The sequence below is a fragment of the Oryza sativa genome, chromosome 4 (assembly GCF_034140825.1).
Source record: "Oryza sativa Japonica Group chromosome 4, ASM3414082v1".
Lineage (NCBI taxonomy): Eukaryota > Viridiplantae > Streptophyta > Magnoliopsida > Poales > Poaceae > Oryza > Oryza sativa.
In genome coordinates this window covers 26,897,791-26,923,991 of record NC_089038.1, presented here as the reverse complement: position 1 = coordinate 26,923,991, position 26,201 = coordinate 26,897,791, and the positions used below count along the sequence as shown (strand labels likewise).

At 38.3% G+C, this 26,201-nt stretch overlaps 3 protein-coding genes across 4 annotated transcripts; 2 read left to right on the top strand and 1 right to left on the bottom strand.

Annotated features, from left to right (window-relative positions):
* Positions 1–874: 874 nt before the first annotated feature.
* LOC136356230 (uncharacterized) lies at positions 875–7,930 on the top strand. The gene is made up of 20 exons (XM_066309829.1): positions 875–904; positions 1,536–1,634; positions 1,722–1,784; positions 1,865–1,927; positions 3,627–3,857; positions 3,953–4,144; positions 4,255–4,573; positions 4,661–4,737; positions 4,810–4,879; positions 4,953–5,024; positions 5,116–5,330; positions 5,452–5,577; positions 5,666–5,961; positions 6,051–6,222; positions 6,321–6,419; positions 6,493–6,624; positions 6,715–6,815; positions 7,479–7,668; positions 7,776–7,823; positions 7,907–7,930. Exons 1-20 carry the CDS (start codon positions 875–877, stop codon positions 7,928–7,930), a joined length of 2,619 nt encoding a protein of 872 aa, XP_066165926.1.
* Positions 7,931–16,029: 8,099 nt separating this feature from the next.
* On the top strand, positions 16,030–18,498 carry LOC4336469 (uncharacterized). The gene is made up of 6 exons (XM_015781499.3): positions 16,030–16,199; positions 16,313–16,788; positions 17,549–17,726; positions 17,869–17,951; positions 18,039–18,108; positions 18,207–18,498. Exons 1-6 carry the CDS (start codon positions 16,148–16,150, stop codon positions 18,326–18,328), a joined length of 981 nt encoding a protein of 326 aa, XP_015636985.1. The 5' UTR covers positions 16,030–16,147; the 3' UTR covers positions 18,329–18,498.
* A 793-nt stretch (positions 18,499–19,291) lies between these two features.
* Positions 19,292–24,824, bottom strand: LOC4336468 (ABC transporter G family member 11). Of its 2 annotated transcripts, XM_015781497.3 has the most exons (10): positions 24,264–24,824; positions 22,291–22,580; positions 22,022–22,193; positions 21,785–21,907; positions 21,551–21,679; positions 21,199–21,393; positions 20,964–21,050; positions 20,610–20,882; positions 19,905–20,012; positions 19,292–19,815 (listed from the first exon to the last, which is right to left on the bottom strand). In XM_015781497.3, the coding sequence occupies exons 1-10, from the start codon at positions 24,696–24,698 to the stop codon at positions 19,492–19,494; spliced, it is 2,136 nt and encodes a 711-aa protein (XP_015636983.1). In that variant the 5' UTR covers positions 24,699–24,824; the 3' UTR covers positions 19,292–19,491. The 2 variants fall into 2 exon arrangements, with proteins under 2 accessions (XP_015636983.1, XP_015636982.1); XM_015781496.3 differs by having other exon boundaries at positions 21,785–22,193.
* Between the last annotated feature and the right edge of the window lie 1,377 nt (positions 24,825–26,201).

Sequence of the window (26,201 nt, the reverse complement as noted above, 5' to 3'; positions counted from 1 at the left end):
ACATGGAGGGATCAATCAAATCAAAATAGAATAACTGTGTAAAAACCATCGTTCAAACATAGTTTTATGTGATTTGACGACCAAAACATGTTGTTTAAAGCGGAGTAGAGATTACTGAAACCAATCTGGAATCGATTTTGCTAGGAATCTGTCGGGTGATTTTTTTTGTTGCTATTTCCCGTTTTTGTTGCCGTTGGATCTGCGCCGAGATTTGTGCCAGGAATGGGGTGGACGTGGTCATACGTGGATAGGGCCTCGCGTTGGATTCCCTGGCCTGATTACTTTGCACTATGCAAATTTCGATTTCCGCGCTTGTCCGTAGCCGTTTTTTATTTCCCCTCGCTGATCCCGCTCTCTCCTCGCATTTCTCTCTCTCGCTTTCCCCTTTTCTTCTCTTCTCTTCTCGTTTTCTCCGCGAGGCGAGAGAGAGATCTCGTCGGAGTGAGTGCTTGCTGGAGAGGTTTGTCTCGTCGGTGTAAGTGCTCGCCGGAGAGGACTGTCTTGTCGGTGTGCGTGCTCACCGGAGAGGTTGGTCGCTGGCGAGATTTAGTGTTTAGATTTTTTTTGTTCGATTTGATTCAGTCCAGGTCCGATTCAAATTGTGTTCGGGTTCAATCTCGGTTTTAGTTGTTTTTTTTGTTCGATTTGATTCAGTGTAGGTCCGATTTGCTCACCGGAAAGGTTGGTCGCTGGCAAGATTTAGTGTCTAGATTTTTTTTTGTTCGATTTCATTCAGTCTAGGTCCGATTCAAATTGTGTTCGGGTTCAATCTCGGTTTTAGTTGTTTTTGTTCGATTTGATTCAGTGTAGGTCCGATTCAAATTGTGTTAGGGTTCAATCTCGGCTTTAGTTGTTTTTGAATCGATGTAATACGATGGAGAGCTCGCCGGAGACGTTGGTTGCCGTAGTTTTGTTTAGTTTGTCTCATCATTTTTGTGTGGCATCCAATGTTTTTTGGTCGGTGAAATCGTGATGCTGCTGCTGCTTCGCCAAGTTGCGCTTCCAGGTTTGGAGATTTGTTCTTCCTGGGCTGTGGGAAGCGTTCACGGAATGGATCTGAGATTTTGTTGTTTTTGTTGCTGCAAAGCGTTGCTTTTGAGTTGGGGAATGGTTGTTTAGCCCGCGGATTCGGGGGTTTTAGGGGAGGCTTTTGATTTTAGGGGTGCTTTTTGCTTAGCAAATCCAGTTTCTGTTTTTGTGCTTGTTGATGTGTGATTTAGTGGCAAATTCTAGGCGTGAAGCAATTTTTCAGAATCATGACATGGCTTTTTGTTATGTTTGTATTAGTGAATTTTTTTACTGAATTACTGAATTTGGTAGCCAGCAAATACATGATGTGTTCATTACTTTGTAAAGCTTCACAGTGATTATATTTTTTATGTCAATGTAAATGGATCTGGATGTTGTACTTGTGCTAAAGTGAAGTTTCTACATGATTGTGTTTTTTATGTATGATTTTTGTTGTAAAGTGAAGTTTGTATTGTTTGTTCATTTTAACTCATGTCCAAGCTGATGTTTATTTATTGTTCTTTCAGATGCCTCGTGTCCAAACATCAAGGTTGGGTAAAAATCCCATTGAAGTTGATTCTGATGGAGGTGAAGATTTTCATGTTGATTATGAAGTTGGTAATGATGTAAGTTATATTTTAAATTTTTATTATTGTATTATGCTGTTTAAGTTTACCTTTAATTTGGTATTACATTATTTTTCTTTTTTTTAGGTTGATGAAGGTCCTGAACATGGTGAAATTGATGGTTTACTCTCTGTTGTGCTCAGGAAAATGGTATGTGAATATTTTTTTTGTTGAGTTGTGTTAATTTAATTTTATATTGTTTAATGGGTTGCTCAATTTCATATTTGTAGATTGTTCAAGAAGTGAAAAAGAATTTGGTTGACACTTCTTCTGTCAATTTTCACAATCCCATTGTATGTATCTTTTTTTTATTAGCATATTTTATTATGCATGGCATTTTATTTGTTCTATTTTATTGGGTTTCTTGTTGCTTATAATCTTGTGTTAACTTATCAATGAAACGGAGAATTAATTCGGTCAAAGGAAATGTAGTACTAATGAAGTGGATAGTTATTTTCAGATTGGAATTGTTCTGTTTTTTTTTTTTGCAAAATAAAATTTTATATTTGTTCTGTTTGGTCCATGTGTACAATGCGGTACTCTGAACCTTGCTACCATGCTATTATAGGCTACTGTTAGTTATGTTGAAGATGTGAGTATTTTTCAAGTTGTAGTTGTGACTATACAGATTCGTATCTATTCTCTCAACACAGTTCAGTACAGCCAACGTTGTTGAGTTTTTTGTTTTTTCTTCTCTCGTTGTTTGGCACTAATACCTTCTTTGTTTTCTTTCACATATCCTGCACCTAAGTATCCTTGGTAGCTTTCATGCATGCAACGTCATATTCATGTTTCCCATGTAACTAATTCAATCTAGTATTATGCAAACATAGCCACCATAACACGTGTTATGGATATGTTTTTTTTGTGTGTCATTGTGTCTAATTTTTTCTCAAGTATATCTGTTTTGATGTGTAATTTGTGTTAGTTTGCTTGGATTAGTTTTCTCAAGTGTTTTTTTTGTTCTACACGCAGCAGCTTTTAATATGATATGAGCTTAAACTTTTTTTCGGGGTTGTGCAGGTTTGTAAGGTTGCAAAATAATAGTCTAGTAGTGATGGTTTCTGCACTTATAGCTTAGTTCAGGTTTCCAAAATTTTACAGACAATTTCTACTAAAATTACAGTACACTTACATGCTATATGCATTGAATTTACAATTGTAATTTTAATTTCAAATCACTGTAATTTCTACTTCTAGTGTTTGATTTTGCATATGTATGGCAGCATGGATGGTGCTATTAAGATTGGGTGCTATCTCAAGTATATCTGTTTTGATGTGTGATTTTGTGTTAGTTTGCTTGGATTAGTTTCCTACTAGTAAGGTTTCAGATATATTATGATTTTAAATGTTAGGCTATACAGCCGGGACCAAATTTTATATGTTTCTGTTCATGAGTGTATATGGTTGCCTCTTAGGCTTTATATGGTTACCCCCTCACTCCCTACCTCCCTATGATTTCTTTTGTTTTTATTCATGCTAATGTACTGTTCTGGTATATGTAATTGTAATTATTATTTCTTTCTCTTTTAGCTTTTAAATATTATAATTTAGTAAATAAGTTTTTAACACACTTCTACACTTGTTTTTTAGGATAAAAAAAAATCTAAAGTTCATTCGAAGACTGAGCCCTCATATAGCAGATTCTCAACAAAATATTTCTCAACAGTTCTATCTTCTTTATCTCCTGATCAGAAGCGTATTATTGGTGACTATGGTTTTAATTCTTTGCTGATGTTTGACAATGCTTATGTCCCAAACAAATTTGCTTCTTGGATTGCAAATCATGTTGATGTGAAGTCTTCTCAAATTGTTTTAAAAGATAAAGTCATTGCAATTAATAAAGAATGTGTTCATCATATTTTGGGTCTGCCTATTGGTGGTATGGAGTTCCCAACTGATTGTGATGCTGGAAAGTCTTTTATTCTTTCAAAGTTTGGCAAGAGCGCTCTTCCATCTGTGAGATTCTTTGGTGATAAGTTCATCTGAAAGGAAACTCTCTCTGATGATGAAGTTATTACTTCATTTTTGATTGTTGCAATGGCTTGTTTTCTTTGTCCAAACTCTTCTTTGGTCCCTAGCACCAAGTATTTGACTGTGTTTGAGAATGTTGATGAGCTTCGGTCATATGATTGGTCAAAATTTGTGTACGAATGGATGATGACTTCCATCAAAAAGATCCAAAAGTTTAGTACCTTGGGTGGATGCTGGTTTCTCTGGGCAGTAAGTTATTAATTTTTTTTTCCATTCTCTTTGTTCCATATTATTATTGTTATTTAATTAATTTTTCTTTGCTTTTTCATATTTTATTTTGCTAGGTGCTTTATCTGGATTATGTTGAGTTTGGTGACAAGAATGTTCCTATTGGCAAGAATGTTCCTATTGGTTTTCCTAGAATTTCTCACTGGAAGAATAATATGATTACTTTGTATTCTAACCTTGACAAAGTTGATGAAGAAAACTTTGGCCTTAGACCCATTAAGGATTTCAATGATACAACTTATTTCAAGGTACATGTTCAGTTCAATTAGTTTTATTTATTTTTACTTGTGTTTTTCTTTTCATAAATTAATTCTTATCATTCATTCATCTTTACAACCTAAAATTTTCCTTGTTTTAGGTTGTACCCCCTGAAAATAGAATTAATACATTCAGAGATAAATTGGAGTCTGCTATTGGAACCATGTTACCTGCTTTCATTAAGGAGAAAATTTGTTCAATGGTTGTTAGTCATTGTTCTGCCAATCACATTGTTGACAGTGAGTCTTGTGAAGATATTGCTATCAGCATTATGCTCTTGCTATGTGAACATGCTGGTTCTAGATATGGTGGTGATCCTGATGAAAACTTAATTTTTGATGATATCAACCCTGGGTTTCAGCCTAACTATGCAATTGATGTTGAAAATGAAATCCCTTGTGATGCTCATAACAATGGAAGTAAGTTTTCTTCTATGTTCTTTTAATTTTATTATATTTTTTAATTTTTCTTCTATTTATATATTCTTTGATGTTTTATTTTTTTAGGTACCAATAAATCTGTTGCTAGTAAAGCTAATGAAACAAGTTTTCGCCATACACCTTCTCATGATAAGGAATTGGGGGTATGTGTCTGCTTCTTATGATTATAATTTATTTTTTTAGCTTAAGTTTTCTAACTTTATGTTCTTGTTTAGGTAAATGATGATTCTGTTATTGTCTCTAAATCTGCTGTTAGATTTTCCCTTTCACCAAACTTTGAAAAAGGTACTTGGTGATGCATTGTTAATTTTTTATTTTCTTAAGTTTGCGTTGCTGTTAATTTTTTATTTTTGCTCAGATCAAGGCTTACTAACCCCTGAAGTTGGATATGCTAATAACTCCAATTCACGATTTGAACATTTTCGATCTGGTTTGTGATTTTTCTTTGCTAGATTTTATCTTAAATTTTCTATTTAAAAATTTGTAAATTCTGTTAGTTCTTATCATAGTTATTTTGCCAGCTTCAGGTCCTACTGTATCTGCTGTTGCTGCTGTTAGGAATGTTGCAAATAAAATTAAATCAAGATTATCTCAACTCAACAATGATGACAAAAGAGGACCATTGTTCCCTGATTTAATTGATTCTTGTGAAGATGAAGCTGTTGGTTATGCTAAGTCACTTTCATGTCAAAAGGAATATCTTAACCCTCGATATGTCACTTCCTCTTCATCACAGGTATTCCTTTTTTATTGGCTTGTGTCTTTTCTTTTTTAAAAAATTCTTGAATAGATTTTGTGATGTCATGTTTCTGTATGCTTTATTTTTTGACTTTCTCTTATTTTTTTATTTGTTGTAGCCTGGTATATCTTTACACTGTCTTGACAATTCACCTGTTCAAGTAATTGGTATAAATAATAATGAAGGAACACGCAGAACTCATTGTATTCAGAATGTGAAGAAGAGGCGTTTTGATGATGTTATTGTATGTTCTTATTCTTGTTGACTATATTTATATATTGTCCTAAGTTACTTTTTTTTCTATAATTATTTGTTTCTGCTTTTTTTTTTAGAATTCTCCTGATGTGGAATATTTTGGTCATTCTACATTTCCTGATTGCTGCAAGGTGTTGTGTACCCAGACTGATAATTTGTATAATGCCAAGAACATGTTGAAAAGTAACAACCTGGATTTGAGTTCTACCGGTGGAAAATTACCTCCCCATGGCCCTAGAAGAGTCTTAGTTCCTTCTCGGAAATTTTCAGATCCTTATGTTCTTTCTGTTAGACGCCGATTTCTAGTGTCAGATCAAGAAAAGAGACATTACAATGCAATATGCAAGTTGTCCGAGAGCTCTAAATGGCATAGGTACAGTTTCCTTTACATATATTTTTATAGTTTTTGCATTATGCATGTTTCTTACTTTGCTTTTCTTTTTATATCTTTTTTTTTTGTAGTTATGATGCTGTAGACATTGATAATGTTAGAGCAAAATTCTCTTCTTTTGGGCAATCTCTCATGAAAGGTGGTACTGTATTGAGCTATGTTATCAATGTGTTTTGCCGTGTTTTGTTCAACAACAATCATCCTTCAAACTCCAAGAGACACTATTTCTTCTCTTCTATTGGTGTAAGTAGTTATTTTTCAAATTTGTGCTTTTTTCTGTTAATGTTGATATGTTACATATTTTTTGGTATATTTATTTCACTTTTAATTTTTTTTTTCAGGAACTATTGTTAACTGATCTATCTTGTGCTGATTTGAGCAAGGTGAAAAGATCGTCTCTTGGAGCAGCTAGTGCTAGGAAGTTGCACCTTTCTGACATGGTATTTTTTTTTGTTTTCATGCTCATGTAAATTTTCCAAAGTTATGTTGTTAATTCTGAATGATTTTTTGCAGCTATTTTTCCCCATCGAACACCTTGAACATTGGTTCCTTTTTGTTGTTGATATAAAGGACAGAATGTTGGTCCTCTTAGATTCTTTACATGAAAAAGGTGATCCCTATTTTGAAGACATTGAATGCTTACTGGTATGATATTTTAATTTTAAATGCGTTTTCATTCAGTTTTTTTCTTCTTGTTTTTTTGTAGTTGATTGATTTTTTTTATTTTGTATTCAGATCAATAATTTACAGACATTCTGGGATTCTTATTATGGCTCTTCAATTGATTTTACTACTTTGAAGAAAGTTTACCCTTGTGTTCCAAAACAGAGATCTTGGTATATTTTTTGTGTTTAATCTTTTCTGTTCAAATAATTGGAGCATTGCAAAATACGTTATTTCAGGAATGTGCAGAGTCACGCTTGTATTACATTACTTATTTGTTGATGTCCAAATTCTCAATACTTCTTTATTTTGGCCAATGTTTTCTAATTTTCTAAATATCATTAATTGTCCTCTCATTGGGGCATTGTAGAATGTTCTTGCTTCATTTGTTAACTAGTGAAATTACCATGTAATTCTGTGAGCTAGATATTTTTTTATTCTGTGTATGCTATGCTCACACTTTTGCTGTGTATTTTAATTTGTGATATTACTGTGGTGAGTAGTTTGTGTTTACATTTTGTGATATTACTGTGCTGCATATATTTTTATATTTTTTTGCGTATTGCATATATTCTTAGGATGTTAGTAATAACACTTGCCCAATTTTTAACATACTAATAATAATAATAATAATAATAATAATAATAATAATAATAATAATAATAATAATAATAATAATAATAATAATAATAATAATAATAATAATAATAATACAAGAAACAAGAAAAAATGCCATTGTGGTACAACTAAATTCAACAATATCATGAACAGTACTACCTAGGTTTTATTTCTTTGTTTTTTGTAATTTAAAGAGTTGTTTCAATTTTTTTTTGTAGCTTTGATTCTGGAATTTTTGTTATGAAGTGTATGGAATTGTGGTCACCAAGGGTTGTTCTACCAAATGAATTTTCTTCAGATGATATTGACAATATTCGGATGTTGTATGCAAATCAGTTATTCTTCCATCCAACGAATAAAATGCTGCAGACTGAAGTTGAAGAAGTTGTGCTCAATTGGTTTAATCCTGTAAGTGTGTTTTTATTTTTTTTTCCTATTCTTGTTTTTTGATACATTTTTAGTTATGAAAAAAATGTTTTTCATTTTTTATTTGTATGCTCAATTTGTTGGTGAAGGCTGAAATTTTTCAGAAAGATAGTTGCTATGAAAATTGGTTTAATCTTGTAAGTGTCTTTTATTTTTTGCCATTCTTGTTTTTTGGATTCTTTCATAGTTTTGAAAATATTATTTTTGTTTGTTATTGTAGGATCAATTTGCTGGTGAAGGCTGAATTTGTCCAGAAGATTAGTCGCTATATAAAACTGTAGTGTGTGCTAGCATAGTGGAATGTATAGGATCATAGTGAATGCATTTTTGCAGTGCCATTACATATTCCTGTAGTGAATACAGATGTTCACTTACATCAAATACTTTTAGTATGAATACACATATATAGTGTGTGTAGTGCAGTAATACAGTGAAAAACATTAAGGTCTAATACTTTCAGTCTCAAAATTTGACATCCTTGTTTTCTGTCTTCTAATTTGATTTGTTCTTTTTTGTGCTTCCTTGATCTTTAGGTAGCTTGCTTCCTTTGTCATTTTCTTCATGTTTCTTCTTCCTAGCGGGCATTGCTTGCTTCTCTATTGTCCCTGCAATACAAAAATTTATATCCATTAGCTTGATTTTTTTGCTTGCCCATGTTTGTAATATTTTACATATTATTCATTTCTTTTACTTGTTGTTGTAGACTTCTGTATTTTCTTTGTACTTCTTGCAATTTGCATCAGCGGGCAATTTTCTATTGTGTGACTTGTTCTTCCACATCTTGTACAATGTTTTTTTGGCTGTTCTTTTATCTTCTCTACCATCCCTTTTGTTCTTGCTGATTTTTTCCCCTTTGTGTTAGCTATGTCAGGGTCTTGAATATCTTCTTGCTCATTTGTTGTTTCTTTTTCTGCTTGATCCTCACTTGTGTTTTCCACCGTGTTGCTTTCATCAATTGATGCTTGATTTTGAGCTGCATCTTCAATTATCAAGTCAAGGTTGCTATCCAGATTATCAATCTCTCCTAACAGGTACTCACATGTTTCCTTACTTTTTGATGCCTTTGATGCCATGTTGCATATTCTTCTAGATAATACATTGAACCTTAGCACAGAACTGTTCTCATCATTTGTTGCAAGTTGCATGCTCACCGTTAATTTTCTCTCCTTTTTCCTCCATCTTTCAATTATGTACTTATCAGGAATCTTGCTCATTTTCAGATACAACATCACTTTCAAAACATGGCTGCATAGGATTCCATCTTTGGAGAACTTTGCACATATGCACACGAAGTTTTCTTGTGGTAAGTCTGTCATCACAACATATCTTCTTGGTCTGAATTCTTGTTGTTTCAGATTTGGCGCTGCATATACTTCATATGCTTTTCCTTGTTGTATAGCTGCCACTTCTAGATTTAGTGTTCCCTTCAATTCATCTTGAAACTTATCAAATATCCCATGGTTGTATAGGTCTGCTGCTTGTTCTTCTATCATGTAATTTGACCAAAAAGACTTTGGCTTCTTGTTTCTGGATTCATAATCTTTCCCATACTCAGTGTCGAAGATGATGTCATTGATTGTTTCATATTCCAGTAGAAAAGTCATGACACTATGTGTTGGGCCAACTCCCCTTTTAAACCTTGCATTTGTGCCCTCACTAAGTGCTGTGCTATGTATAAATGGGCAAAAATCTGTTTTGGAATACACCGGTATAAAATTCTTCCTTGTTCTCCACATTATTTCCAGATATTTGATATTTTTCAAGTTGTACTGTGCAATCATTTGCAACCATAGGCTTTCAAATTCAGCTCTTGTCAAGCTATTGTGCACAATGTCATTAAATTCTGCATAGAGATCTTTCCTTCTCTTGTCTGAAAATGTATTTCCTGACCTTTCTCTACATTTCTTCAAAATGTGGAACAAACAATTTCTATGTTTGCTGTTTGGAAATACTTGACGTATAGCTGCCCTCATTGCCAAGTCTTGATCTGTTATAATTGTTTCTGGATGTTTTCCTCCCATGGCTGTTAGGAACGTTTCAAAAACCCATTTGAAAGTTTCTGTAGTTTCATCTCCTAAAAATGCACATGCAAAAATGCATATGTTTCCATGGCCTGTAACACCAACTATTGGAGCAAATGGCATATTATATCTGTTAGTTTTGTAAGTTGTGTCGAAACTCACAAATTCACCATATTGCTCATAGAGTTGTGTTGACCTCCCATCAGTCCAGAACATGCTCTTAACTTTGTTATTCTCATCTAGAGTCAGCTTGTAATAGTAGCCAGGATCTTTTGCTTCTTTTTGCCTTAGATATTCCATCACTTGATTCATGTCAGTATTTCTTGTCTCTGAGTTAATTGCTGTTCCAACATTGCTGACGTCTTTTCCGGTATATGGCAGTGCTGCTATGCCTCCTCTGAGAAATGACAATATTGAAATCATATTTCTCGTGGGTATGTTGCATTGTTTCAAAGTCCTTATCAACTTTTTCTCTTCATCCGTCATATGTTTGTGTGATCTGAGGAACTTTGCTTCTCTATTGGGTGTGAGTGTATGGTTATGGTTGAGATTCATGCTTAGTATTCTCCAAACATCACCATCAAGCCTCACTGTTAGCATGCATTTGCAATCAGTTCTGTCAATCACCTGTGTATTCCTCTGCTGCTGAGTTTTCTTTTTTTTCTTCTTCTGACCATCATCATTCTTACCATACCTGTAGCACTGGTATGTGTACTTGGTGATCTGACCAAATCTTTTTTTGCTTGTAGATTTGTAGTGGTGTGTGATGACTACAGAAAATCCCACTTGATATGCATAGAAGTTGAAGAAACTACGCGCTTCTTCATGAGTTCTGAATTTCTTGCCAATGCAAGGTATGTGTTTCTTGTCAATTACTACAGGAGTGTTATCTTGGCTATCTTCTTCATTAGCCAAGTAGTTGTTAATGTCTTCTTCATTGATAGTGTCATTGTCCTCTGCTGAGGTAGCTTTTGTCTCACTTGTTGTTTCTGCTTGCCCAACATGTTGCTCTACTTGTTCAATTGCTGTGATTGTATTGATTTGGGAATCTTGCTGAAGCATGTTTGAAGTCCCTTCCTGAAAATTTTGTTCAAGTAATATGTCAGCACCATTGCAGATCTATCCTCCTAACATTATTTGAATAAGTATTGTGTTTTTCAAATAAGTGATAGTATACCTACTCATTTTCATCATCTGAATTCAGCTCCACATAATCATCATTTTCAGTCGCCATATCCACTTCATTGTCCTGCATGTTTTGTGATGGTTATACTTATATCTTGATAATTCTTGCTGATATAGGGTTTTTTTGTTGCAAAGTTTATTTTACCTTTGTAGTGAAATGGCTATTTTTTGATTGATACAGCTCTTCTATTCTTGCTGTTGTATTCTGCCAAACAATAAGTTCTTGTTAATCAATAGTGCAAAATAGCTTAAGTCTAAACAATTTGAAGTCAATATTTTAGCTAAAATCACCTCAGCAAAAGGTGTGATGTATTTGTTGTTGTAAATCTGATCAAATTCTTCATAGCTCCAGTGTGTAGTTGATATGTGTTGCTCATATGTCATATCCTGCTGCTCTTCTAGTTCTGGAGAAAATCTACTGGTTGTTAAGATCATTGAATTCTGCAATATCAAAAAACAGTAGTTAGTACTGATTTAAATGACTAATTAGGGAATTGTTACATAAGTATTCATAATTTTTTATTCTTACATCAAATGCTGGTGTCCGAAGTAGACTTGTAAAGCTTTCTTGTCCTCCCTGCATATTCATAGTTTACATATCAATTCATTTATTATTTTCTCTTTTTTTTGTCAGGTATATAATGTAAGTTGATATGCTTACTGTTTGTTGCTGTATGGTGACAGTTGGACTATGAATTATTTGGTGTATGAGGTTAGTGTAGCTCAACTGTCCTTCCTGCACAGTTATATGTTTATTAGTTTATAACTGCATGTATAAAATAGTTTTATATGCTACATCTATGCTTTTTGATTAGTGTACCTGTCTTGGGTCTAAGTTTAGCAATGTGAATTGATCATATAGCATTTGTCCTCCATAATTGACAACTTCTGATGCAATTGTTCCTATGGTATTGCTTAATTCTGGTGAATTGAAGTTTTTTCCTACGTGTTGTATTTTCCTGCATCCTGCATTTTGAAAAAGATAAAGATCAGAATATTAGATCAGTGTATGTTGCAATTGTTTTGTTGGAGCTTGTCGACTTGGTAGTTTAGAAACTTAGTTAGTACCTAAATGGGGCATTTTGCTGCTGCTTCCTTCACCCTCTTGCAAATTGTAGATATTAGGACTTCTTGCATATGCCAGCCTCCCTGTAAAATTTATATAAATCATTAGAGCATATGTTAGAATCAACAAACATAATTGTAGTTACCTTTATTTATTCTTAGAGCAAAATTTATTCAAATATATTTTCTGACCTGGAGCCATGTTGATGTTTCTTTTGCTTCCTTCAATCTGCATTGCATCATTTTTGCTCTCCTCTGATTGTTGTCTAATTGTTTCTCCTTCTTGTATTGCTTCACGACCTGTGCCATGGGAGAAATGAAGTATATGAGGTACTGATTTGTTAAATAGGTATGTCTTTTGAGAATCATTTGTATTTTTTAGCATGTATTGAGCTTTAGCAGTATATGTTCAGTGTGGCATTTGCATGTTTTATGTCAAACATGAATATATTTTTCAAATACATTGTGGTTGCACCAAAATTACAATACACATACATGTTACACTTCAATTATACCAAAATTATAGTGTACTTACATGACAAATAAACTGAATTTACAAATCTAATTTTAGTCATAAATTGTTGTAATTTTAGTTATAAACTGAACCACATTTGTAGTGCACTTACTTGTCATATAAACTGTTTTTACAATTGTAATTTTAGTTATAAATCACTGTAAGTTTTATACTTTTTGGATTTATTACATGTTGTATCAACTGAACTTTCAAATGTAATTTTAGATATAAAGCACTGTAATTTTTTGCCATAATATTTAGGTCAAATTATGATTGTTAGCCTAGAATGGTTTTGCATATATTTTTAAAATTTCTGTATTTAGGCACATATGTGATTGTATTTCTGTGTGTTTGGTATTGAGTGGCAAGTGAAAGGAGTGGTATATATGTGATTATTATATTTGGCTATGTAGTTGAAGTTTTTGAAATTGTGAGATGTTTTGTACTTGAATAAGTAGTGTAGTGTTTCAATACCTTTTTTCTCCATGGATCCAACCTTGACTGGTTCAGTAAATTTCATTCCTGCAAAATTCATGGAATAAATTAGTATACATGTCCACTGAAACCATCTTACTAGAATGTTAAGTATTACATATTTATTTACATAGCTTATTCACAAAAATTACAGTGAAGTTACACGCAATATAAATTGTTTTTACAACTGTAATTTCTAATTTTAATTTTAATTTCAAATCACTGTAATTTCTACTTCCAGTGTTTGATTTTGCATATGTATGGCAGCATGGATAGTGCTATTTAAGATTGGGTGCTATGTTAATGTGTTTTGAGTGTTTAACCCTTTTCTAGTTTTGATAACAATGGTGTGAAAGTAGTAGTGTTTAACCCTTAATGTATTTTTTAATATTTTGCATCCTTCACCCTGCAGCTGAACATTTTCCTGTGATTTTTTTTCAAAGTTGTACTATGATATTTTTTTTAAATTTCTACATGATGTTCAGATCAACATAGTATGTGATTTTTTTAAAAGAAAATACCTAATTGTAGTTTTTCCTTGTTTGTCTCCCCAGATTCCTTGTTCTACCTGATGCTAATTTTGACAGGATCTGCATATGACTTCATTTCTGCAAAATTTTATTGAATGTATTAGAATACAGCAATACATCATAGAGTAATACATTATAACTTACACAACAAATGTATAAAAATTACAGTACACTTACATACACAATGACCTGAATTTACAAATGTAATTTTAGTTATGTAGGACAGTAATTTTTGTATTCCATGTGTATCATCTAGTCATGTTGATCTAATGAATCTATCCTGATCTAGAGATATAGATTTGATGTGCATAAATGATTCTCAATGATGATGTAACTGTTGCATAATGTATATATACTTGTAGTTGTATTAGTTAAATAAGTACTAAAATATTGTGGATCGGGCTCTGCATGTACTAAGATTGTTTATATGGCAGATCGAGTCATCACACATTTCCAAGATATTGAGTACCCTAGATTGTTTACTATGATGTTCTTGGAGTGATATTCTTTTAATCCTAGATTTGATTTGAATGGATTATTGGAAGGTACTGCTCCTATATAATTCCTGAATGTTCTATATAAGAGTATTAAATGTGATCTATGGTCTATATTCTAAGCCAAATATATAGAGAACTATGAATCTATTTTGCTAGTTCCAAATTGGAAATCACTAAAATTTTATCCAGCCATTTGTCTTAAATGAGTGAATACCTAGTATTGAGGAGTGAAATATGCAGGTGTTCTGTATGACAGATTACTAATCAAGCATCATTTTATCAATTACACTTCAATAATGCAAAAAATTATGTTACCCAAATTTACAGTGCAATTGTACTAAAATTACAGTGCACTTACATGCCATATGTACTGTTTTTACAAATGTAATTTTAGTGCAAATGCAATGTAAATTTCTACTTTTGAGCATATATGAATGTGAAATTGGTTTGGTGGGTTGTTTTTTAGTTTCTGAACTTGTTTTTCATTATTTATCCCTTGTGCATATATTTGTTTTTCATATGGATTGTGCCCTATACCAATTGGTTTGTAACTGAAGTTTACTGTGGAACATGTCCTAATTCATGCTTGTGTTCTCTTAATTTTAGTTTGGTTCTGACTCCATGGATCTCAACTATCCTATCCAGCATCAAGACCAAACCCAGCAGCCATCATGCAGGTTAGTTGTCTCTAACCCATATCACCATACTACTCACTATTGTGGTTTTATTTTCTTTTTTGTGCTGCCCAACTGATACATATATGTTTTGGAATATATGATGTATTTGGTGCTGGAACTCCTGAGTTCATGTTTGAATAGATGTATTCAATTTTTAGGTAGTAAACAACAGAAGTTGTTCTGTATGGTCTACTTGTTTGATTGATTGATAATTTTACAGTGCATTTGTACTAAACTTACAGTGCACTTACATGTCATATATACTGTTTTTACAAATGTAATTTTAGTGCAAATGCACTGTAAGTTTTACTTTCAGTGTATGAACTGTGCCCTGTATTTTGTTCAAAACACTCCTTATGCATATGGGATGGGGGCACGTATGGTGCTATGATCTAAGATTTGTAGACAATTTTGAGGATGAGCACAGGTTTATGGAACATACCTAATTTGGATTTCTTCCTTATTTCCTGTTTCTCCCCTGTGATTTCACTTTGATTTGAAGAATTTTGCTTTGGTTCAACCTTTTTTCTCTTCTTTCTCTCCTACTCGTTCTCCATGGTGTGCGTGGTGTTGCTTTTTTGGATCTGGTGTGTTAATTTGGATTTGTGTTTGTCCTTTTTCTTTTAGCTTTCTTGGCAGCCAAGTTGATGCTTTTGGACAGGGTTGACTTTACTTCTTTGGGCCTCTCAGATATGTTCTTTGTTTGATTTATTTTTCTAATTTGTTGTTTGGGCCAGATTGCAGCCCATGTTTTATCTGTTTTTTTAGTGTGTTGGCCCAGTCATTTTTGGCCTTTTTTGGCTGTCTGTTCGGTTTTTTTTTAACTCTATTGGATGAAAATCTAAGGGCAAGGAAAAATCTGGATGATTTTTGAGAAAAAATCACCCGACAGATGCATAGGTGGTTCCATCTGGAATCATTTTTCTTCCCGAGTTGCTTTGCCGTTGTGTACTTTCAGCGGCTTTGGTTCGTGTTCCTCGCTGAAACGATAGACAAAAATCACTCACAAAGTAAAGCGCCCAACAGAAATCACTCAGGATTGCAAGAGATTGGAGGGGAGAATGAAATCTCCATTTTCGTTTTCGATGGAGATGATTCCTCCAATATTTATTCTCTGACATGTACCAAGTACCATGGCCTGTAAAGAAGGGAGAAGATGAAAGGAAAAGGCTGCGGGTGATTAGGACCAAAACCATAGCCCATGTCAGCCGCATCCGACCCAAAGGGCCTAAATTTCCGATAGGCCGAGACCATAGCCCATGTTTCTCTCTAGAAGGAAGACGGCCCATTACATCTAGGCCCAAGCGAGGCGTGACAAAGAAGGACCCGAACTGCGGAACTGCTGCTACACATCAACGGATCAACCCTTGTCCTTCACTCGCGAAGTCCCCTCGAACTCCCAGGCGCGCAAAAAGTCCCCTGGGGAACTTCCAGCGGCGCACCCACCGCCAGCAGCAGCAGCTTCGCCGCCCGCCGACGCCGTAGCGGAGGGCAAGCCATGAAGTTCAAGGCCTTCTTCACCGACGACGGCATCGCTCTCCTCGACAAGCGTAAGGCCCTCGGGGGGCACGACTTTTCCTCCGCCGATCCCAATCTCTCTCTCTCTACCCCGCAATTCGTCGAGCACCTCACGCGCGTCGCGCCGTCTTGTCTGCCCCCGCAGGGTTCCTGCCGGCGATGGACAAGGTGGGCCGCCTGTGCCACGTCTACCTCACGCCCACGCACGCCATGCTCCTCCACAACCTCCTCGGACCCACGGGGACGGGGCCCGACGGCGGAGGGCCGCAGTGCGTCGCGCAGTTCGCCAAGGACCTCCTCTTCCGGGAGTACAGCGTGTCGTCGCGGAACGGCAACCGCGTGGCCTTCGCCGTCGACGTCGCGCTGCTCCACCGCGCCCTCCGCAGCGCGCTCGCCGTCCACGCCCAGTCGCCGGCCGCCGGGGACGCCTCAGCCGCGATACAGGTGAAGCTCGTCAACAAGCTGCCGGCCGGGTCCCGGTCTGCCTCGCCGTTCCTCACTTTCGAGACCAAGGGAGCCCGCTCTGCTGTCGTGCAGGACGTGCCCATCTCGCGGCCCCTTTCACGCTCCGACGTCGAGCGGCTGCAGGCTGCCCTCGACTCCGCCCAAGAGCTCCCTCAGGTGCGATGCATTTTACTGAAATGCTCGTGATATTTCATTAGATTATAGATTTCCTCGGAGTCGGATTTGGACGCCCAAATGTGGAACTAGTTAATCAAAGTTGAATAGGTTTTCACTGAACAATCTCTGCTGGGATTATTTTGGCTTTAGATGGAGGCATCAAATGTACATCCCTTAGTGTAGGCTTTTCTCATTCGAAAGCTTGAACTATGGAATTAGTGATGAGTTGGATTCAACTTGGGCTGCCTTATCAAATTGAAACTTGAAACCTCACGTGACATACTCATAGTTCACTATAGCAAAAGCACTAGTCCAGTTTATTTCAGTCATAAGAAACTAACTGCATTATTTGTTTGTACCTTGAGAAAATTTATAAATAGCCAACAAGACTCAGGATCACCGATCACAGGCGGTACACACTAAGTTAGTATTACAGAAGCAAAATGTAGAATAGCAAGTATACTAGTCTGGAACTGCCATTCATGTTTTATTTTCGTCCTGAAATCTTAGTCATGCTTCTTTATAATACCATGTCAAGGAGACTAAATTAGACACCCCAACTAAGTTTTCCTGGGGAATTGTGTATTCACTCAGGGAGGTTTATGTTGATTTAATATAAACGTCAAGAATCACAGACAACTAAAAGTATCTTCTATTTCGATGATTCTAATCTCTAAATTTATTCTTCTTTGCAAAAATTGTAGCCCTAAATCCTAATGGATGTTGTCATGTTGATACTTGGTTTCTGTTCTTTCTGTAGACTCTAGTTCAGGTTCCAGATCTGCCACAGTTGCAGAGTTTGGTCGATCGTCTAAAAAATGTCGGCGATCTTCTGACAGTAGCTGTTACTCAATATGGTGACTTACATCTACACGTTGCCACTTCTCTTGTTACTGTTGGTTCAGAATTCAGGAAACTTCGTATCCTTGGTGTTCGTGGTAAGCTGCTCTACATTCCAAAGCAAGTGTCAATAATGTCTTTTTAGCAGTGCTGTCATTATGTTGAAATTACCTTTTTGTTTTAACGTGAATGAAATTACTTATCTTATCCATATTTTTATATGAATTTTCTGCATTTCAGCAACCGCACCTGTTGGTGATCAAAATTTGAGTGCTTCCACTCGTACCAATATGGCAATTGAGAGAGGGGAGGCGCTCTCAGTGGTATTACTCCTAAGAGCTTCACGTTTTTTTTTTTTACCATTTTTCATGCAGCTGTTCACAAGTTTCTGTCTTTCTGTGTTTTTACAGCAAGTGAATATGAAGCACCTAGCTAAAAGTCTACAATGTCATTTGGCTAAGCCCGACTGTACCTTCTATGGTGTGCTTTCCAGCTATTTCTGTAATCTTACTGACAAGTTCCAAATTTGTGTTGGAGAGTCACTTTTTGCTTAAATACTGTCCTTTTTAATGGCACAGGTATTTCTCCTGGTGGTGCTTGCTTGACTGTGATATTCCAGTATTTCATTCCAGGAACTAGACTGACGGACAAGTCCATTAGCTTCTACTGCAGGCTTCCAGTCCTTGACCCTGGCAGTTAAACATATTACAGCGTGGTAATTACTGACTTGCTTCTGATATCATCTAAGGATATGCAATACTATTAGCTTAGCTACTGTACCTTTCTGTTCAATATCTTACTATCTTATGTGTTATGACTTGCTTGTGGACTCAATATATGTTGGCTCAGCAATAATTCGCTATTTTGGAACATAGCATTTTTATTATCGATACCTGCAAAACTGAACTGCTTCCACTCATTGTTGTTGTGATATCACTTCGTTCCAAGTTGAGCCAGTCTCCTATGCATGCGATCTATTTCCTAACTACTATTTACAATCCCACTGCTTCAAACATCCAGATCTCAGTATCATAGAAAAATAAAAGGAAACCAGATTTACGGTAAATGATAATTACGGAATTATGTTTTTTATTAACCGAGTACAAAATTTTCAGTACTTCCCTTTTGAGTGTATGAAGATAGTAATCATTTTTGGAGCAAATGAAACATTTTTTTATCAATGATTGCATGGGGCAAATGTATACTCTTGAGCCCCATGTCCTTGGTCTGGCATAAGAGGGACCAAAATCACTGGAATCATTAATCTTCCTGTACACGCGTCCTGTACTAGCCACCTCGACGCTCTTACATGTATGGAACGTATAATCCTACGAACAGTTTTTTTATGCAGTACTAACAGTAATTTAACAAAAAAAAGTGTTGGTTTTTACAAAATACAAATAAAACTTGAAATATTCCATGTTTCCATGCCAAATGTTTGTTTGAAACAAGTTTATCTATCTAAACGTTACAACTTTGGTACTGATCTTTCGGCAAGCGAGCAGAATCAATGTGATGGTGTAGTGCGTATTTTGAACGGTGCTTTCGCCTTTAGGGCCCCAACCATTTCTTTCATTGTTAATATTGCGGTACTGCCATTCTAGAGGAAGGATTTTTTTTACTGAATGTAGAACTGTAAATTATCTGTAAAAGAAGAGACAGGTAAATTCTGAACCACCAGCTATGTGTCAACTCTGCATCTCTGATGCCATTTTTCACACATTACATGTCTGTATATACCTGTATTCCGATCAGCTTGAGCTTCAGTTTCAAAACGTATAAATACCAGTTTCTCTGATCTTAGATACATATTCCACCAAGAACCGGCAAGAAATGGGCCTATATCTGCTAACAGTTTATATTCTAGCTTTCGTTAGGACCAAGCTCTGGATCCACAACGTAGCCTCTGAGGGAGGGTGTCTTGCCAAGAGGTTCCTTCTTTTGAAGCCTTTTCCTTGCAATGTACCCCCGAATCCATGGCAGTGCATCCTCATTTACCTTGATCATGAGGAAGAACAGAATGCGGTAGATGAAGATCATGCTGAAAATTACTGAGAGATCAATCCACTTTGACCGGTGCACGTTGATCTGGAATATGTACTTCAGAATGAAGTCTCCAGGGATCTTCGGTTGGTCTGGGTACTGGTTGTCAAATACGAGACCATCCATGTCATTCTGGCATTGCCCCTGTCAGGTTGATAAAAGTTTGGTGTCAAATTTTCTTCAAGATAAAAATTTAGTGTGTTTCCCCTGTCAAAGAGTGGGATTTAATTTACCTGCAGCGCCCAGTAATGGAAGCTGATGTACTGCATGGGGTATCTCCAAACAGGCTTCGGAATGTCGTAAGGAAGTCTAAAGTATCCAGAGACAAGCATAAATATTCCCTAGGAAAAAAAAAGTAAGACGAGTTATGTTTACTGAGTTATGAAGTTCTGAAATTTTAATTGAAAGAAAAAGCGTTTCCTTTGTAAGGCAGCAATGTAATGCGGCCACTAAAGGATAGGATCAGCAGTTAGAAGAACAAAACATAGGAATAAGATCTTGAACGACCTCAAGCTGTCTTTAAACTGGGATGGGAGTAGTGTACAGTAATGCTGGGTAGCGTACGGTAAAGTTGTGCTGTCCAGCATTTATTTCTTTGTCAAGCTTGCTGGTTTATTTGACTCATATCAGATTATATTAGAACCTTTCAAAGTTTTGTAAGCTCTCATTCATGAACATATCTTAAATGCCACATGATCCTCTGGGACAATGCCATGGAAAAAAAAACAGACTTAAGAACTGTACCAGACGGGAACAACCGAGTTCGGTGTTTCGATCCAATCTTTCTATAGCACTATATTTAATACATTTGGTCCTAATTAATATGATTGTTAACATGATAGTACTTTAAAGATAGACCTAAATGAACATCCATTACTTCAACAATAAACCAAGAGATATAGGTTAAGAAAGCTTATGAAAGAAGCATAAAGATGTACCTGAATCCCAGCTCCTATAATGATCCCCATGAGGAAATTAGGGATGACACTTGCAATGGCCATCATCAAGCTCTCAACCACAGTGACGCTGGCGTAGAGGTTGAGAACGAAGAAGATGTAGTGGGAGAAACCTGGGTGAAGGCGCACCATGAAGTAGCATATGGTCCCTGACAAGAAGCATATCAGGACCAAGAATGGCAGCGCCGAGATTGTGTTGCTGATGACAAAAGCCGCGACACCGTAATGCCCATTCAGCCGCTCCCTTTGGAAAACCTGTCAATGAACAAGGGAAAACTGAGCAAATTTGGCATGGTAATTCTAGCATCCAGATGAAACCGTTTGCTTGGAATTCACCTTCATTTCTTCAACAAATGAAGGGAACCCTCCAATTGACATGAAAGTGACGAATCCGAAGACGAATGCGGTACAGGCAGCCCTAGCCTGTTCAGAGTGTAAACCAAAACACATCAGAACCAGCCAATTAATGGATTCATGACAGATTACTCATCTGACTATGTTTTTTTTAATATAAACTTCTATTACAGCATTCCAGTCATAAGAATCGCTTATCAGTTCCTTCATTTCTTACCAGGATGGATGTGTACTTGGTGCCGACGTCATAGTAGATGGTGCCAATGCAGACGGTCACGAGGAGATAGATGAGGAGCCTCAGCCAGTAATACCCGAAGTCCCTTGACATGTTGATGAAGGAGCGCTTGGTCAGTGTGCCTGCCTGCATCAAGAAGCTAGCCTGGCTTCCTCCTGAATCCAGCACAGTTCCTTTCTGCAACGAATAACATGGGTGTGTTAGTGTTCATCCTGTTATTGCCTGTCCTGGATGCAGTCTTAACTATACGTGGGGGCGCAAGAAAAAAAAAACAGAGAGGAAAAAGAGTGATATCAATACGCGCTGCTGTATTAGGGTCGCCAAGAACACGTACCAGTCGTGAGATGTCATTAACTCTCTCCCTTGCAGCGTAGTAGTACTGGGACCTGCTGTAGGATGCAACCAACTTTCTGATGGCTTCAGATGTGGTCATCCTGTCCAGAGGATCGTCCGACCTCTCGATCTTCAATGAGAATGCCCAAAAATTAGATCATTTTAAGTGCATCGTGACACGAACAAGTTTGAGCAGATCAGCTATGAACATTGGTGTGTCTTGATCTCTTCTTACCCTTGCCTTCATGGAACCTTTCAGGGTGGCCTTCACCTTGTCGAAGTCGGAGTTGACGCATCTCAGGAAATGATCCGATGGATTTCTCAGTGGCGGGCACGGGAAGCCGGTCTGGGCGAAGAACTGCAAGCACGAGCACAAGATGGTCACGTTAGAAACCATGGCGAATGATAGTGGTGACAGATATATATATATACTGGTTGCTTTCTGAATCTGGTGACTGGTGAGATGACTTACCTCGCATGCCTGCGATGCTTGGCCGAAGTAGACGGTTTTGCCGCTGGAGAGGAGGAAGAGCATGTCGAAGAGCTCGAACACCTCGCTGCTGGGCTGGTGGATGGAGGCGATCACCGTCCTCCCGTCCCTGGCCAGCCCCCGGAGCGTCTGCGTCACGAAGAACGCCGACGAGCTGCGCGCATGATCAAGCCGGCATCACATCGCCGCGGTCAGTCCAGCGCACACCATCAGTCAGCTCAGCTGTGACTGGATGCAGGGAGGACGCGTACCTGTCGAGGCCGCTGGTGGGCTCGTCGAGGAAGAGGAGGCGGGGGCGCATGAGGAGCTCGAGGGCGATGCTGACGCGGCGCTTCTCGCCGCCGCTGACGCCGCGGAGGTGCCAGTTGCCGATGACGGTGTCGGCGCAGTCCTGGAGGCCCATCTCCACGATGGTGCCCTCCACCAGGGCGCGCTTGTCCTCCCGGGGCATCTTGTCCGGCAGCCGCAGCATCGCCGAGTACCCGATCGTCTCCCGCACCGTCAGCGTCCCGATCAAGTTGTCGTCCTGCGTCACGTACGCCTAAAAAAAAACCCTCCGTAAACCTCGTGTTTCACCGCTAAATGCACTTGCTTTGCTATAGATAAATGAAAATACACTTATCATATGTCATAGATAAATATTTTTTTTCGAATAGGTTCTCGCTTGTTTGCAGGGCCGGCCCTGACTTTTCAGTGGCCCGGTACGGAAAAAAAATGAAGGCCCCCATTCACCATAAAAATACAAGATAATATTTAAAAACTCATTGTCATTAATGAATTTCACACTAATCAGTTTAAAATACAATCAAGAAGTCACGATATGCTCGATCGCCGATCGGTTTTCTATCTTTCCTCTAACCCTATCAGATCTGATACCATAGTATACATTTTTTGGAGGCCCCTAATTTTTAGAGGCCCAGTGCAGTCGCACCGTCCGCACTGTCTCAGGGCCGGCCCTGCTTGTTTGGTTATTGGTATTCACTTTTTGGAAACTAAATATTGGAGTATATATATTAGAAAATATCTGAGGACAATTTGTAATAATAACTTTAAAGAGCAGTGATGAGATGGCACCGCTAGTAGAGTCATTTAAATGAGTATATAATACGTAAATGTGACGGTACAAAACGGCGCCGTAGTTTTGGTACATGTAATAATGGTGTGTACACTGTAAATTAAAAGACCCGCCTGAAAAGAAAAACGTAGATTCAGAAATGAGCTGATACTTTTTTTTCATGCTGGGCGAGCTTGGTTACAGCTTTGAGCCTACAGGTTTGGTCAGTTATTAAGGCATTGAAATTTGAAAACGACCAGCAAATTAAACGGCCCAAGTTGTCTCGCTCTATGAGGATAAACCATCAGATTTGTAATACTATTTTTTTTGTATGCAGAAAAGTCCCCCTCCTTCCTTCCATTACTCCTGTAGTATAATCGTTGGTAGGACAAACCACGCGGTCACTGCAGCTGAATGGTTCATGTCACCATAAATTCCCCACAGGTTCGATCACGAACAAATCCAAGTATATCCAACTGTCTGTATTTATGCTATGTAGGTCGCCGCACCACAACCTCTAAATCTCGTCTTTCGAAACTACTCCCACTAGTTCTCCATCTCTTATAAAAAAAAGAGAAAAGAGAAAAAAAAATCTCGCGTACTACGCCCCAAATGAATGGAATCAGAGATCGAAGAGAGAAAACAGATCGAATTGATTGCTGCACCTAACAAGCAGCAGTACACGTTATGTGCACTTATGCTTCGTTGGGGGGTTATATTTACAGCCTTTCGCCATCGGGGACATGGCAGATGACAAAAGTAATTAAGCCCTGCAACCCGCTGGATCAACGAGCGGACGTAGGTACGCGTTGCGTTTGTCCAGTATGTTTTGATGGCGACGATAATTAGCCGGTCGATCGGACCGTGGTCGCCTACTCGTAAAACGCCACTTGATGGGAGTGTGACTGTGTGTTTATGCACATGGCGCCATCAACACAGGCTAGGGCTAGCTAGTTCGTTAGTTAGCTTGACTATTAATGCTGAAACGGGATGGATACTTATTATGGATGATGACTGAACTTATCTAGCTAAGGAGACAGTAAAGTATAGCAAGGGCTGTGGTACGAGACAATTTTGATTCCTAGAAATGGAGATTTTGTTGGATAAAACAAGTGAAGCAAGAAGCTAGGTATGGAGTACTACATGAGTATATGATTTTTGTATGCGTACCGCGGCGCCGAAGGAGAGCTTGGCCTTGCGGCCGTTGAGGAGGACGTTGCCGGAGAGGAAGGCGTTGGCGGCGAGGCGGCCGGCGAGGGCGTCGAGGAGGGTGGACTTGCCGGAGCCGGAGGGCCCCATGAGGGCGGTGAGCGAGCCCGGCTCGGCGTAGCCGGTGAGCTCGTCGAGCACGGTCTGCGTCTTGCCGGGGCCGAGCGCCACGGTGACCGAGAGGTCCTTCCACGTCAGCCTCGCCGACACGTCGCCGATGAGCGCCGCCGCCGCCCCGGGCATCGCCTTGCTGTCCCGCCACAGCGTCTCGCTCAGCGGGCTCAGCCCCACCACCATCCCGCCGCCCGCCGACGACGCGTTCGCCTGCAGCTCCACCATGGCCTGCCCGGCCGCCGTCCTCCTCGTGTCCCCTCCTCCTCCTCCTCCCGCTCTCATGGCGCGCTCTAGCTCGCAGCGACCGATCAGCTAGCTAGCTGTGAGCGACGACGCGATGGCAAGCGAACACGAACACGAGAGAGAGAGAGAGAGAGAGAGAGAGAGAGATGCAATGGCTGTTTTGCTAGAGGGGAGAGGCAGCAAGGGAGGAGTTATAAAGGTGAAAAGCATGCAAGCATAATAAAGAAGGGAAGTTAATGGATGGATGGAGCAATCAGAGAGAGCAACCATGGGAGGGCCACTACTTAACAAACCGCCAACCAAAATGTCTTCTTTTAGGCTTTGGCTGGCAGGCAGATGAGCCCTTACTCCTACTCGAATCGATCACTAGTCACCACTCCTGTTCTACATGCAACGTGTGGTACCCAAGTATGGAACACAGTTTTTTTTTTTCGACGAAGTGTCGTGTCTTAGAAATGGAAAATACTGTTGGTACGTACAGTACTAGTTTTGTTGGATTATAAGGTGTAATTTTCATCATTAATCCCAGGTAGTTTAATGTAACATCCCGTGATCAGTATTCTGTACAGATAAAATATCTACAGAGCGTGCTAGCATCAAATAATTAGAGAACCCATAAGTACAATATACTGTCACTATATACTAGCAACGAATGGACGAATTAAAAATTTTATGAAAGTTAGAAAGGGTTTTAAATAATTTCATGGTTGAGACTTGATCCAGTCTAATTTATGCTCGATGGTGCCGGTGCAGTCGCTGGATCTTATTTGTGCGCCTGCGAGAGACGATGACATGCGTCACAGTTTCTGATCAATTTTGATCATCATTCAAAATAGGGGTATAATATGTACTTCGATTATAAGTGATCAATTACCGATCAAATTGTAAGTTGTACTATAATAATAGCTGTGCGTGAAAGTCCTTAAACATTTTGACTCTTCCTAGCTAGACTAACACATTCTTACAACCCTCGATGATGGTATCAATTTATTTTATCTAGATTAATTATTTTTTTATTAACAAAAATATCCAATAACAAATAATACATGCACACGTATATGCCGCGCAATGCCAATTCACAGGTCGTACGTACACGGGTAGAACAAAAACAGTGCATGGTTTTACATGACGTCTCCAGTGGCAAAAATAATACACTCCACACCACCACAACTACATGTTGTTGTAGATGGGAGGGAATTAAAAGAGCACTAGTCAATTTAATTAGGGGCTGGCTGGCGAAGCAGCAACACGTTACGGCGTGTGATACCATGTCCACACACGCACACAGAGCACATGACGAGACGAGATCCGGCAGCAGCGAGCAGGTGCATTAATAGGGTACTGGTAGACGTTGGTGTCGTACTTTTATTGCCTGCCCGGCCAGCCCAGCCAAGCCAGCCTTCTTTCTCTCCCTCCCTCTCCTCCTCTACTACTCTCCCTTCATCCCGATAATAATTCTCGGTTGCTGATTCCCTTCATTTAATCTCGACCCTCGCCCCGTCTTACATTTCGAAATTCTCTTTCTGGACCACCATCACCGCA